At 42.3% G+C, this 14,821-nt stretch overlaps 2 protein-coding genes and 2 long non-coding RNA genes across 5 annotated transcripts; 1 reads left to right on the top strand and 3 right to left on the bottom strand.

Moving 5' to 3' along the window:
• Positions 1–3,999: 3,999 nt before the first annotated feature.
• Positions 4,000–5,603, bottom strand: LOC6044852 (3-hydroxyisobutyryl-CoA hydrolase, mitochondrial). The gene is made up of 3 exons (XM_038249057.1): positions 5,525–5,603; positions 5,313–5,406; positions 4,000–5,253 (listed from the first exon to the last, which is right to left on the bottom strand). Exons 2-3 carry the CDS (start codon positions 5,313–5,315, stop codon positions 4,132–4,134), a joined length of 1,125 nt encoding a protein of 374 aa, XP_038104985.1. The 5' UTR covers positions 5,316–5,406; positions 5,525–5,603; the 3' UTR covers positions 4,000–4,131.
• A 133-nt stretch (positions 5,604–5,736) lies between these two features.
• LOC6044851 (golgin-45) lies at positions 5,737–7,582 on the top strand. 2 transcript variants are annotated; one of them, XM_038248946.1, is made up of 2 exons: positions 5,737–5,952; positions 6,153–7,582. In XM_038248946.1, the coding sequence occupies exons 1-2, from the start codon at positions 5,943–5,945 to the stop codon at positions 7,376–7,378; spliced, it is 1,236 nt and encodes a 411-aa protein (XP_038104874.1). In that variant the 5' UTR covers positions 5,737–5,942; the 3' UTR covers positions 7,379–7,582. The 2 variants fall into 2 exon arrangements, with proteins under 2 accessions (XP_038104874.1, XP_001862296.1); XM_001862261.2 differs by having other exon boundaries at positions 6,150–7,582.
• Positions 7,583–10,391: 2,809 nt separating this feature from the next.
• Positions 10,392–11,285, bottom strand: LOC119765062. Its single transcript, XR_005276479.1, has 3 exons — positions 11,203–11,285; positions 10,769–11,142; positions 10,392–10,704 (listed from the first exon to the last, which is right to left on the bottom strand). It is a non-coding gene; the product is annotated as an uncharacterized LOC119765062 (long non-coding RNA).
• Positions 11,286–12,096: 811 nt separating this feature from the next.
• LOC119765532 lies at positions 12,097–12,698 on the bottom strand. The gene is made up of 3 exons (XR_005276796.1): positions 12,616–12,698; positions 12,490–12,539; positions 12,097–12,241 (listed from the first exon to the last, which is right to left on the bottom strand). It is a non-coding gene; the product is annotated as an uncharacterized LOC119765532 (long non-coding RNA).
• Positions 12,699–14,821: the final 2,123 nt, after the last annotated feature.

The following is a 14,821-nucleotide window of genomic DNA, read 5'->3' as shown; positions in this document are numbered from 1 at the left end:
AGCGAAAGTATTCTCTTTATTTCAAGATCCCACCACCCACCACTTGAAACAAGACTGCTCGCTTCTACACTAAACACCAGACTAAAGACCACGCTCTGAAAACTGCGATGCATCAAAGATCCTCTCCCGCTACCAACGATCCGAAGTGCACAGACACACGCAAAACCCTCTCATTCCTACCACGCGCGTCGCGCGCCTTCAACGCTCTTCAGAATCGTTGCTTTCGTTCGTATCGCTTTCTCTCTTTCAACACCAACGCTTCGCGTTGCGCCGTCTACACTCGACGCTTGCGACGCACTAATACAGTCGCACACGCGCTGCTGGTCTATTTAAAAGCACACCGATGTTGCTCACTTCGTGTGCGTCGTCGCTCGTCCGAAATTCGGCACTAATACACTCAAACCCCGTTGGTTTGACACCAACTGTTGTCAAACGAACGGGGTCACTTTTTAGTTTGACACCCCTTTTACACGAAGTTCACACATACTACCAAACGTTTGTTTTGATAGTGTGCGTGAGCGCCGTGTAAAAAGTGGCAGTTCGTCCATTTTTAGTTTGACTTTGACCAACCAACGGGGTACAAACTAAAAAAATGTCAAAGGAAAAAGTGACCAACCACCGGGGGTTGAGTGTAATGCAAATGGTCATAAATGACTTCTCTAAAATATTTCGCACTAATTCTCATATTCAAAGCTATTTCTACGAAACAATATAATGTACACGCCTTATCTGCGACAGTATGTAGATTAGATATGGTTACATTGGTTACGTCGGGAATGTGGGGTTGTTAAGCATGCCAAACTGAACCGAAAAACGCGTTTAGTTGAATTTATTTTAAAAAACATTTGTGTTTTAAAAGCGTGTTTTGATTCACACCCCACAGAAAAAAATCCGGTGAAATTTACCCGTTAAATGGTCACATTTTCACTTTTCTGAAAATCTCCTTATAGAGTTATCTACGTGCGAATGTATTGCGTGTTTGTACACGAAGGGTTTCTAGGTTAAAATTTGTACCCGCCAGCAAAAACAAGCTAGTGTGCGAGCTATCTAAGCCTAGTGTGTAAGAGCTATCTAAGCCCGATCTCACGCACACTAGCTTACCATTTGTTTTTGCTGGCGGGTACAAATTTTAACCTAGAAACCCTTCGTGTACAAACACGCAATACATTCGCACGTAGATTACTCTATAGAGTTATCTAAGCCCGCTCTCACGCACACTAGCACGCCATTTGTTTTGCTGGACGGTACAAAATTTAACCTCACTTTTTTTCGTGTACGTACACGCAATACATGCGCACGTAGATAACTCTATTTTGGCAGCTGGGAATTCCCGCCTTACCTTATCTAATCTACATAGGGGAACTATACCCTTTCTCAGCCTATTTCTATTATCGAGAATTGGTCGAACGGCTTATGGTACGTTCGTTTGAACAGCTAGTGCGGCACTGAGTGCCGCACTCGTCGGTGTCAGTTTTGGTTCAATCGAACGTCATCTGTCAGTGTGCTTGGAACTCGCATGAAACTGAAAAAATATCGAGTGCGGCACTAGAGTTTCAGTTCCAAGATGGCGGCGAAACTCGTGCGGAACTAGCGCGAGTTTCTTCAAAGAAACACTTTGACAGCTCTGAGTGCGGCACTCAGTGTGGAACTAGCCATCAAACGAACGTACCATTAGTGTGATTAAAATGGGTATATTTCCCCTACCTTGGCCATGGCACACTTTTTTGTAACGTTGGTAACACTGCGTGATTTTGACATTTCAGACGTGCTCCAACCGTGACGCCATCTTCGCTTAAAAATCTGGATAATTTAACAGTTCTGCTAGCCACAGGATGTGCAATGTAGGGGAGTTTGGGGTAATATGGACAGTGGGGGTAATTTGGACACCCCTTTAAAAATCACGTTTTCTTCGGATATAAAGTGAAAACGGCAATTTAAGTGATAAGGCTAGTACTAGTAATGGCCTAGGAGTATGAATAAACCAAAAAAGTTGGAATATGTTAAGTAGTTTTGGTATAATATGTAAAAGATTCCAAAGGCCGGTTGGCCCCGCGTTAAGTTCTAATATTTGAGGGTTGGGAAATAAGGTTTTGCAGGGGTTATATGGCAAAAAAGAAGTAAATTTTTGTTTAAGGGGGTTGCTTGGACGATGCCTGAGATATGTACGTATAAAAATTGTGCATTTTATCCATTTTTTTCATCAAAAATTGCAATTTATGATAGAACATGCTATGGGGGTAATTTGGACATGGCTTGTGGGGTAATTTAGACATACCGTCAGTGGGGGTGACATTGGGTCTGGGGGGTGAGATTGGGTCAAAGTGATTTTTGACGGATTTTACCATTTCTCAGGTTCTTCTCAATGAAAATGAATTCTGTTGAAAGGGTTGTGTAGGGGACATCTTAAGATGACTTCGCTGAAAAAATCTCGTTCCTAGAACAAATCCTGTTATTTTGGCAGCTGTCTAAAGTTGGGGTACGTTTTTGGCCAAAAATGACCTCTCGAAAAATCATTTTTCTAATATTTTTGTTAGAATTGCTCGAAAACTACCCAAATGTTTGAAAATCTCCACTTCAAACACTGTAGCGTGTCAATACGATTCCCTCTAACAAGAAACACTGTTGGATGACTTGTTTTTACCATATCGTTGTATTTGAGCATCATTTTAGTTTCATTTGACCCAATGTCACCCCCTCTAAGGGGTGAGATTGGGTAAATTTTCAAACAATAGGCATTTAAGGTAGTGTTCATCAAAATCCACCATATTTTGGGGAAAATGTTAGTAAACTATCTAAGAACAAATCTACGTTGAAAGATTTTCGATGTTATTTAAATTGTTTTTGTTATTAAGAAAATACGAGAGGTGTATCGTTTTTTGACCCATAGTCACCCCCACTGACGGTACCTGAAAGTCTACCTGTCAGGTAAAAAAAAGTAACTTTCAAGGTTGGTTGAGTTTTTAAAGGGATTTTGTTAAATTTAGAGGGATTTAAAATGTCAAAACACTCAAAAAGGAATGTGGACAATGAGAACTTTCACAAAACCCCTTTTTTTAATTTAGATAAATTTATTCCAATATTCGAATTGATGAAAATCTGATTACTGTACACTTGGCGTACAACTAGACTCTAATGTGGATTGCTTTTAATTAATTTCTTTGACATTTCTAATTTCTATGCTGGTTTATAATATTATTTAAATTTGAAGGGCCACAGAATGTAAAATAAAAAAATATATGGATAGTTTCAGGGTTATTAGTTCTATATAAAGATTGATTTATATAAATCTAAACGATACCTTAATGACTAAAAACTATACTTGTGTCTAATCCAGAATCAATGTTTAAATCATTTCAGAAAGAATGATTAAATTATGTTTACTACACTGAACAATTTGTTGTCTTCCTATTGAAATATAGTTGTATCACAAAATCATTATTTAAACCTTTTATGAAATATTGTGAGCAAAACAACACTTCAAAATATAAAGCAATTATAAAACCCGGTTATCCTTCAAACATGCTCAAAAAATCAAATGTTAAACTTATTCTTCAACATGTGTCCAAATTACCCCACAAAAGGTGTCCATATTACCCCACAAGGTATGTCCATATTACCCCACCCGGCATGTCCAAATTACCCCACAAGGCATGTCCAAATTACCCCATAGGGGTGTTCATATTACCCCCACACAAAAATGTGGGGGTAATTTGGACACCTTTTAATTTTTGCGATAAAAATGGGTTTTTCAACAAAATTTATCGAAATGAATGACATTTTTCTATCAAATATGGTATCTATTATCCTCTGGTGTCATCCACATTCCTTTAAAATATCCATACAGCCCGTAGCAGAGCAATTTCCTTAGGGTGTCCAAATTACCCCACACTCCCCTACATTTGCAATTAAGAGATTTGGAGGACCTTTCAACTGAAATTTGATTCAAAGGCATAAGGTACATATTTTTAAAAGTTAGATTCTAAAACTAGGAAAAAACGATTTAACAACATTCATGAATTTTATTCCAACGCTACGCGTTTGCACAGGAAAAATACACTATTTCCATCTTATCACACTAGTAAATGCACTTGCGGAAGGTAGATAATAAATTTGCAATTTTCTCCAAAAGCTTTACATATTAGCCTTCACCTCATCCTCAAACAGCAGCTCGTCGCCGTCGGGCAGCGCGCCAAAGAACCGATCAACCTGCTGCTCCGTCACCTCGCCCAGCGTGGTCGGCTTCCACTTGGGACTCTGATCACGGTCAATCAACAGCGCTCGCACGCCCTCCTTGAAGTCACTATCGATGAGGCAGTGGACGGCCATCCGGAACTCCATCCTCAGACAGCTTCGCAGGTCCATGGTGCGACCCAGGTCGAGTTGCTTCTTGGTGACCTTCATCGACAGCGGGGACATTTTGGCGAGGGTTTTCAGCGTCGACTGAGCCCACTCGCTGCCGTCCGCTTCGAGCGCCGCCAGGATCGATTCCACCGTGGGACCGCTGAAGCACGCGTTGATTTGTTTGAGGTTTTTCGCCAGCACAAACTCGGAACTATCTTGGACGTTGAATTTGTCCAGGGTTGCGGCAACGTCCGAGCTGTTTTTACTCGCGAGCAGTTCCTTCTCGAGCGCTTCCAGATTCTTGCTCTCGACGTAGTGCGTCGCGATGCCAGCCTTGGCCACGTCCTTGCCTTTAAGGCGGAATCCCGTCAGGCCTAGGTAGAGGCCAAGTTTGCCGTCGAGACGAGGCAAAAAGTAACCGCCGCCGACGTCCGGAAACAGGCCGATCGCGGTCTCGGGCATCGCGAACATCGTTCGCTCCGTGGCCACGCGGTACTTGCCGTGCACGGACAACCCAACCCCGCCCCCCATCGTGATCCCGTCGATCATGGCCACGTAATCCGGCTTGTAGGACCCGATCAGCGCGTTCAAATTGTACTCCTCGCGGAAGAAGTTCCTCGACTCCGGAACGGGGCCGGCTTCCACGAGCGAGCGGACGTCCCCACCGGCGCAGAACGACTTCTCCCCGGCGCCCTTCACGATGACCAGGTTCTTCTGGCCCTGCCAGGACCGCATCGCGCCGTAGATTTGCCGCACCATGTCCAGGTTGATGGCGTTCAGCGCCTTGAGGCGGTTCAGCGTGATGACGCCCTTGTCCGGGCCAAACTCCTCGCAGAGGACGGTGCGATCCGCGGAAGAAGACATGGCTCGGAACAGGGCCGACGGAACGGTTCGCGGCAGGTTTCGGGTTAACTGGAATGTTTGAAGGGTTGGTTAGGAGAGTAGCTTGCGAAGGATCTTGCTTTATTTACCATGGCTTTGATTGGGGGATGGCTTACACCGGTGGTTATGCAACTTAGTTGGGACTTAAGCTTGACAACAAGACTTAATCCTTTTAGTAGAAAACTGAAAAAGTTAAATGATTGGAATCAACAAAAATACATCGTAGTCTATAAACTTAAACCTTTTCAAATAAATTAAAGCACATTTAAACTCACTTAAACGGTGTGCGAAACCCACTTACCTCCCTAATCAACTCCGATTATGTTGTGAACGGGTGATGTTGCTCTGTTGTCAACATAACTTAACACGGTAAAGCGAATTTAACCACTTTAAAAAAATTAACCCAATTTTACGAACTTTTCGCTACTCGCCGCCAGAGGCGCGCGACCTTACCTACGTAATTTGGGGACAATCCCACGAAATCTGACATTTCTCGCTGTCATCAGCTGATTATGTGTTTTGTTTTCCTTTTTCAACGTCGTCCATCCGCAGCCAGACATCGCAAATTCCGAAGGTGCAAAGAACATTATTCGCTTATCACTGCAATTAGTGATAAGAACTCGGCCCCGTTACGTCGTCATTGTTGAGCTACTGATTGCTGCCATTTGTGCGATTGCATATCTTTGGTGTGTGGGACGTTCCGTCCGAGCAGCAGCAGCATGGACACAGGTGAGGCAGTCGTGATTATTTTTAGTTTGCTCAGCATAAATTTCAGCAAATTTGAAATTGAAGAATTATTTTGAAACGTTTTTTTTTAAGTCTGGCAAAAGTTGCATAAACCAACTGCGCACTTGTTAATCCACTTCGCAAGCAAAACTGTATTTTTTGCCAACTTTCACTTTTTTCCTCTTCTCCCTCCCCACCAGCAGCAGCTCGGACGCAAGGCGATGGCATGGAACACGACGCACTGACCTCGACGACGACGACCCAACCGCAGCAGCAGCAACGTCCCCTGAATCTTCCCATCAACTTTGACCTGGAACGCCTGCTACCTCACTCCGGATCGAATCCGGTGTACCGTCCAACGGAGCTGGTCACCACGACGGGCGGTGCCTCGCTGCGGCCAACCGTGCCCAAAGGGAAGATCTTCGCGCTGGTTCCGAAGCTGGTGCAAACACACCGCACGGGTGGCCTCAAAAATCGCGAGCCGCGCTTCGTCCCGTTCGAGCCGTACAAGGGCGCCGTCAATCCGATTATTCCGTTTAAAAACAACGAAAACCGGGTCAAGGTCGGACCGGATCGGAACAACCTGGACCTGAACGTGCTCGTTTCGCAAATGTCCACCATGACGAGCAAGGAGCTGCTGAAGGGCGAGGTCGTGGCCAAGCAGGAGTTTGACAACGAGAAGCAAAAGTACGAAAAGCAAATCGAAGATTTGCGCAAGGAACGCGACTACTTCCAGAGTCAGCTCAAGTTTCAAGCGCAGGTCAATTCGGAACTCAAAAATCTACTCGTCGCCGCCGTCGGCGAAGATTTGCAAACCAAGGTGAACGTCCTAACCGAGGACAAGCTGCACCTGGCGCGAAAGTTGCTCAATTCCGCCGAAAATCTCTCCTCAGACCGTGAACAGATCGAATTTCTCGCCGGTCAAAGCGAAGTCTGGCGCAGCAAGTTCCTCGCCAGCAGCCTCATGGTCGAAGAGCTCGCCCGGTGGAAAACGAGCCTCCTCCAGAAGAACGCCCTTCTCCTCTCCTCCAACAAGGAAATGCTCGAGCTGACCGCCAAAGCGCGCGAACTCCAGATCGACATCCTCAAAAACCTCAAGTTCCTCTCGAACCAAAAAGACCTCACCCTTCCTTCCGCCAATCTGCTCGACCTTACCGCCGAAAGTGTCAACATCTCGCAGCGGCTCGTGCTCGCCCACTCGGCGCTCGGCATGCCGGAACCGCTGGAACTCACCGGCCTCGATCCAAGCTGCGAGGGCGAAAAGATGGCCGTCCGCGCGCTGCAGCACTCGAACGAACCGCTCATGAGCACCGACGATGCGTTCCGTGCCATCGTCGGCCAGGCGTTTCCGTCGATCGCCCAGATGAGGCAGCACGCGGCCGAGCAGGGGGATTTTGAGCTGGTCGAGAAGCCGGTGGCAGCTGAGTGATTGTTTTGTTTTTATTGAGGCGTGACCGGAAGCAACGTTTTTGGCAATATACACACTAACATAAAGGAAAATCAAAAATTTAAAAATATGCATTTTTGCGTGGAACGGAATTAAAATGCTTTTAACACACTGTGCAGATTGCAGTTCAATCATTTATCAATGCTAGACGTTAAGGACATAATAAATCATAAGTTTTATTCAATAGTTTGTTGTTTAGACTGGTTGCAACGCGGCTCTACTTTGTTCTAGCTGTTTCATTTTTCAAATAGAACTGAAACAGACCACCCGCAACGCGGAGTTGCAGTTTTATTTTTCGAGCAGTATTTTGAAACCGGAATAAAACTGCTCGACGAGTTTGTTTCAAACGTGAGACGATTTGGAACTGGAATAGAACTCAGTTTCAAAAAAATCAGATATATGGAGATATCCACGTATTCTTACACACACACTATGATGCTGTGTTGATAATCATACGCACACAATTAAAAGCATTTTTTTGAAACAACATTTAGATCAGCGCGTTGCGAGCACCGTGTTCTAGTTTCATTTCCGCCAGTTCTAAAAATTTAAAACTGCTCGCAATTTGAAACAATTATAAAACTTCGCGTTGCAACCAGTCTTAGGATTATTTTGAAAGAAATCCATTTTTGAGGGCCAATACGCACCTCCCAAGAAAAGGGGTCAAGAAATAGCTGCTCGAAATCGGCAGCAGAGCATTCCCGTACTTTTCTGCAAGCTCTCTCTTCTCTTTCTTGTTGAAAAGTAACTGCAAGTTGGTAAGATGGATGATGAGTACACGCTACACATAAGATTTGCAAGTTGGGTGAAATCAAGCATTTTATTATTAGTTCCAGAGCAACATTTGAAAGGGGCGGTACGACATTGCTCTTACGGCCTTTCATTACACGCGTTTAAATGGGACGAAAGGCCGTAAGAGCAATGTCGTACCGCCCCTTTCAAATGTTGCTCTGGAGTTATAATAAATTTGATGTTTTGAGTTACTAAATTGAAATAGTCTTTATTTGACTTTTTTCAAATTATAATTTCATTGAATTTTTAAACTGCAGTCGAGTTTGAATTTTTGATGTTTAGACTTTTTTATTCCCATTTGAATTTTTAAATTAAGTTTTTTTTTATTTTAAAACATTTTGAATCACTTATTTTTTAACTATTTGAATTTTTATGCTTTGAATTTGTGTTTTTTCATTTTTCTAATCTATTTATTTGCATTTTTTTTCGAGCTGCGCGGAGAAGAAAGTGTCAAAGCCTTTGGACATGTTTCATTTATTCGCCAATATTGCGCTCGTATCTTTGGGAGCGTTCTTTTATTACGTAACGTGAAAAATCGGACTTTTAGACCCCCTCCCCCCCCCCTCGTAACAAAATTCCCATACAAATTTTAAAAATTTTGTATGGAGCGTAACACGGCCTCCGACCCCCCCTCCTCCCCTACTGCGTTACGTAATAAAAGAACGCTCCCTTTGAGACCCCACAAGAAAGTCACCAAAACTGATATTTTCTCAATAAGGCTTTCTAGTAAGAAATTTACCAACACATTCAAAGTATGTTTACATGACAGCTGGACGTTTGTTTGCATCAGGTTTCCTATCTCTTTCTAGCAAAAAAAAATTGTCAGGCGACTTCTAGCTGGTTTTTTTGACTGACTGCCCGATATGTCAGCCAACATACTTCGCAGGGCTGTGACAGCTACAGCTCGATCATTAGGTCTATTCCCGTACTTGCAGAATTGCAGAATTTCTGCAGCTCCTGCAGAATTCTGCAGCCAGCATAAGTCACTTTTTTGCAGCACGTTCCCGTACTTTTCAGCTCGCTCTCTTCATCTCTCTCTTTTGCAGAAGTTCTGCAAGGAGAGAAGCAGCAAAAATTTTGCCTGGGTACACGGAGGATAGGCATTACACGAAATCGAGTTCGATTACACGAAATTCAGTTCAGGTACGATTACATACTTTCGTGTAACAGGGGTCGAACTGGATTTCGTGTAAAATCGAAATTGAAATGTTTCACCGGGTGAAAATTGCCTATTGCCTATATTTGGGCGTTTTCAGATTTTATTGGGGATTCTTATTAAGAGAAATTAAATTTCGATTGAACTTTTAGATTGAAAAACAAGTTTATTTATTTCCAAATTATATATTCACAATAAATTTAATTCAAATCAATTCGAGCCAATATCCCCCACCGGAAAGTCTGTTCAACCTGCTGCTCGCTGTACACGCTCTTCGGCAGCAGACTGCCTTATGGTCCAGTTGTCGTCGTAGATACAAACGGTGGAACCATCTCCGGAACGTCGCGAATGTCGGTCTTCACCAGGGGGCTTCTACGAACTGTCAAACCAATACAAACGCAGCGTTATTGTTATGGAACCAGCCTGGTACCCACTTTTTGGATCGTTTACCCCAAAAAAGTTTAAAATAGGGCAAATGTTACACGTTTTGTCACGCTCTATTGTTGGAAATTCAATTTATAAATCATTTTTGTTTGCCTATTTTTCGAAGAATTAGAGCTCGTGAATAAAATGTTTGGGTGTTTCAATGGGTTTAGTGACGATTCGAAGGATTTAGCACAGGAATAATAAGTATCAAACAGAATTTTCGGCATAGTTAGTTTTATACTTTGCTTAGGCAGGTTTAGGCAGTTTTAATATTGAATTGAGCAACATAAAACAAAAATAAAGGTTTTTACTCAACTGCATTGAGGTACAAAACCAGAAAAGTTGAACTTTGGTCACATTTTCCCTCTTTATCAATACTTTTTTTGATTTACTAAGAGATTGAGATAATAAAAACAGTACAATTCAATGTTTTTATGATTTTTATTATTGAAATTGTTGTGAAAAAGCCGGGGAAGTGTTTTTCAATGCTTTTTATGATTTTTTCTAGCGTTGTTTGATTCAGCCTCCACTGTGCATGTCGTACGTTCGGACGTGACGTTCTTCGTCGAGGACGAGATGCTGCCGGTGCACCGGGTGATTCTGGCTGTTCACAGCTAGTTCTTTCGGGCGTTGCTGTAAGGTGGCCCGCAAGTGTCGAATGAGCACGAGATTCACTTGAACAGAAGGCAAATGGCTGGTTTTATCAATGAACGTCTGCGCGATTCTGAACGCGGCCGAGATGTTTAGACAGAAGGCACGAGAAGTTCCGAACGCTTCCTGAGGACTGAATCTGCAGCTTCTGTTACTTTAATCCTTTTCGCCCCGGAAGTGCTCTTCAAGCTGTGTACGGCTGATGCAGGATGCAGGTGCAAGGGCAACACAGACGGGAGGAGCGTCGAAAACATTGTATCCATGGTTCGCTTGCCGGAAACACCTGAAACATTGATTGCTGGTTAATTTACTTGCGCTATTGAAAAGTTACCTTGCTGATTAATTACCTTTCGATACACCGATAATCCGAAAACTTTTCTAAGCCGATCACCAATTTCATTTTCAAAACAATAACATTGGGCGGCCATATTGCTTGGATGAGTGCTACGGGAAATTTTGACAGTTCAGCCCCCCTGGTCTTCACTTCATGGTCAGCAGCTCGTCCAGGTTCACGCCGCGGTGCCGTCGGGTCGGCAGAATAGTCAAGTTTGTACATTTTTGTACTTTAGGTCACGGAGGATACGCAGGAATCGTTCAGCCGAACATTTTTTTCCCGGTTTGGGGCCTGCGAGAAGATCGAGGAACAAATCCAAATAATCGACCTGGAATGACAGCGTGAACTGAAGCATGGCCGAAAGCGTCTTACGGAGTGGCTGCTGCGCTGTAAATAAAATGAATTTGAAATTAATTTGATTTCTAAATTAGTTAGATGGGAACATACCTAGCTGGCACAACTGGCGGCTTATGAAACAAGGTGATTAGCGCCATCAGCAGGACAACCAACATCCGGTTCGGTTCGCTTCGGAACGATTCTCGTAATGGTTGCGAACAATCAGAGAATTCGTCGGCTCTGCCACTGCTGATCTCCACAAGCGACTGGGCAACCTTCGGTTTGCCCTGCTGAAATCCTGTCCACGGCTAGCTGCATGGAAGCTCGACTACTCCGACGTCTGCTCCAGCATCGTATTCTGTGTCCTAATTATGCAAGGAAATATAAATAATTGATCCGCTAAATATTTGATAAAGACCAAACATTTTTCTGCGTGTAATAAAATGCTTAATTTCACCCAACTTGCAGATTTTATGTAAGCGTGTAGTCAACATCCATCACACCACACTGATAATCAACATTACACACTGTTCAGTTCACTTTTACACACTTGTATGGGATTTTTCAGTTCAAGTATGATTACACGAAAGTGTGTAATCATACTTGAACTGGAAAATCCCATACAAGTGTGTAAAAAAGAACTGAAAAAAGTGTAATGCTGTTTACCAGTGCAAATTGCAGTAACTTTTCAGCAAGAAAGAGAAGAGAGCACGCAGAAAAATCCGATTGTAAACCTAGCAAAATGTTGGGTGTACTCCACAAACATGATAGTCATCTCAGGGCCTGCAAACATGTTTGTCCACATCAAACCAACAATTTTTGTCGATCCAACAAACATGTTTGTTATGGCCCAAAATGACATTTTCAATCTATCAACTATCATGAGGGATGGTTCAACAAACATGTTTATCGAATGAATAAACTATTTTATTAAACTGATAATCTGGTTTAACACGTTTTCTTCTTCTTGTCTTATTCTTTATTTTAAAGACAGTGTTGTTTGTTTATGTTCTATTTATTTATTTTTTGCACAGTAAGCATTTTACATTAAAATTTAACGAAAATAATCACTCGATATTCCACTAATAACACTGTTGTACAGCAACTGCAGCCAAGAAAATCCTCCACTGACTCCATGGTGTCACGTCATCTAATGTGGGAAAAATAATGAAAAAATAAGCAAATATTTTAGAATAAACATCCTTGAGCATAGTTCAATGTGGCATTATTTCTGGAGCCACATTTGAAAGGGGCAGTACGACATTGCTCTTACGGCCTTTCGTCCCCTTTAAACGCGTGTAATGAAAGGCCGCAAGAGCAATGTCGTACCGCCCCTTTCAAATGTTACTCCAGATTTGATCAAAGTGACATTTTGTTAAAATAAAAAAGACCTCTAACCTGCTAACAGCAGGAAACCAGGAAGCTTCGCTGGAACTGGACCAGTAATCCTATATTTGATTCACGACACTCACAAAAAAAACACATTATGGTCAATATTCAATGCTGAAGATAATAAATACTTACGACCTTGCCACATTCTTCGGCATTATTTTTTTAAAGCCGTACAAAGAAAACACTTCGCGTCTTTTTTTACTTCGGCCATCTTTATAATTCAGTGAGGGTGAAGAATATACACTCAAAATTTTCAGTACACGTTGAGAAAAATCAAATAAAAGGCAACAAACATGTTTGCCAAACTGACAAAATGTTTGTGGAATCAATAATATGGGATTGTTAAATTTATTAAATTGGTTTGTTGCTTTCATAAACCAAGATATGTGTTTCTAACAAACAGGTTTGTTGATTCAAACTAACATAATTTCCGTGCGTGACGGGAACCTCGACGGGAACGGATTTGCTGCAACTTCTACCTCTCTCACTGCAGAAGTTCTGCCTGAGAGTAAAGTTACTTTTGTTGCAGAAAAGAACGGGAACGCTCTGCTGCCGTTTTTGTGCAGAATTGCAGAATTCTGCAGTACGGGAATAGACCTATTGTTTGCATCAGGATACTGTGCCGAGGAGTTCGTCATTTTTGAGTTAAATTATATTTTTTTCACTGGGCCTAGAAAGCCTTATAAGCGCAATAAGGCTTTCTAGGCCCAGTGAAAAAAATATAATTTAACTCAAAAATGACGAACTCCTCGTCACAGTGTCCTGATGCAAACAATGATCGAGCTCAAGGCTGTATATCAAAGGTACTCGTCATCTTGTTTTGCATTAGTGTGAGTGCATGACTCCGTGCCACTAAAACCAAAACAATAACAAAAGAACAATGGACCGTGCCAGGAAAACCAAAACATAAACAATGTCAGTGTCAGTGGAGTGAGAGAGTCAGAGATAGCGATTTTGACAACCGCACTACTACACACTCAATCGCGAGTACCTTAGGTAGAAAGCCATGGATCGAGCTGTAGCTGTCACAGCCCTGCGAAGTATGTTGGCTGACATATCGGGCAGTCAGTCAAATAAACCAGCTAAAAGTCGCTAGACAAAAAAAAAATTGTTAGAAAGAGATAGGAAACCTGATGCAAACAAACGTCCAGCTGTCATGTAAACATACTTTGAATGTGTTGGTAAATTTCTGACTAGAAAGCCTTATACATGCCATGGCTAAAAATGTTAAAAATGACATGCATCGTATCGTATTGTGATTTCGGAAATAAATCGAAATAACAGCGCGAGTCATTTCCGTCTTGCGAAGCTATTTTATGTTGTTTCTTTTCTGAGTGTATCTCAAATGTCACTCTCGAAACCAAAACAAAATTTCGCCGCGGCACCAAACTGAATTGTCGCGAGTGGAGTAGCGAAGCGACTAGCGCCGCGACCAACAAGAATCACAGAACCGACCCCAAGTATTGCCGGAATTTGCTCTATGGATGTGGATTGGATGGACCATGGCATGAAATGCAGCCTGAGAAGGATGTGCAAGGTGCTTTTAGGATTAATAAGGGTGACTTGGCATCCAGATCAGCTCATTTCTGACGGGACGTAACGAACCAAATTGTCGACGAATTTCGAGGCCAGATAGCACTCTTGGTATTCTGCCTCTCCTTCTGAATCTGGGAATCAATTGAAATTCATTATATAACCCCACTAAACGATTCGTGTGGTAGTTTAAGCTCCTAATTTATCGGAACATGAGATTCTACTCAATAATTTTATTTTTTTGTTTTCATTTCTCCTTTATTTCGCTGATATCAGCGTAAAATCTCCAATTTATACTTGAATAATTCAAGCAATGCCAAGCAATCAAAACAAAACAACCTACCACACTGATTCAAAACCGCTTAAACGTGTATGACAGATATTTCGCGACAAAAAATCGTCGCGAGAGTTAAACTCGCTCAATTCGGTTTAGTGCTGCGGCGACAATATCCATAGAAATAAAGTATTTTCTTTCCTCAGTGTTGCTCAAACCCTTCAGAAAACTTCACTACTCGCCGCCAGGTGCCCGCCAGGCTCCAGTTTGACACACGCAAAACGGACATTAGGTATAAATTCCTAATTTTTAGTATTTTTTGAACTTATGTTCTAGCTTGTCAAATTATACCTAAAAATTAGTATTTTTTTCTTCCTAAAATTTAGGATTTTTTTAGAACACTGAAGTACTTCTTAAAAATTCCTAAATTCTAGAGTAAATTTTCAAAAGGTCCTATGCGACAAAATAAGCAAACTGAGTTATTTATTGCATGACATTCTGCAAGTCGGAAACTAGACCATCCGCTGATCC

Source organism: Culex quinquefasciatus, chromosome 1 (assembly GCF_015732765.1).
Source record: "Culex quinquefasciatus strain JHB chromosome 1, VPISU_Cqui_1.0_pri_paternal, whole genome shotgun sequence".
In the NCBI taxonomy this organism is placed as follows: domain Eukaryota; kingdom Metazoa; phylum Arthropoda; class Insecta; order Diptera; family Culicidae; genus Culex; species Culex quinquefasciatus.
The sequence above is the reverse complement of the archived record's forward strand: the minus strand, read 5'-3'. Positions and strand labels throughout refer to the sequence as shown.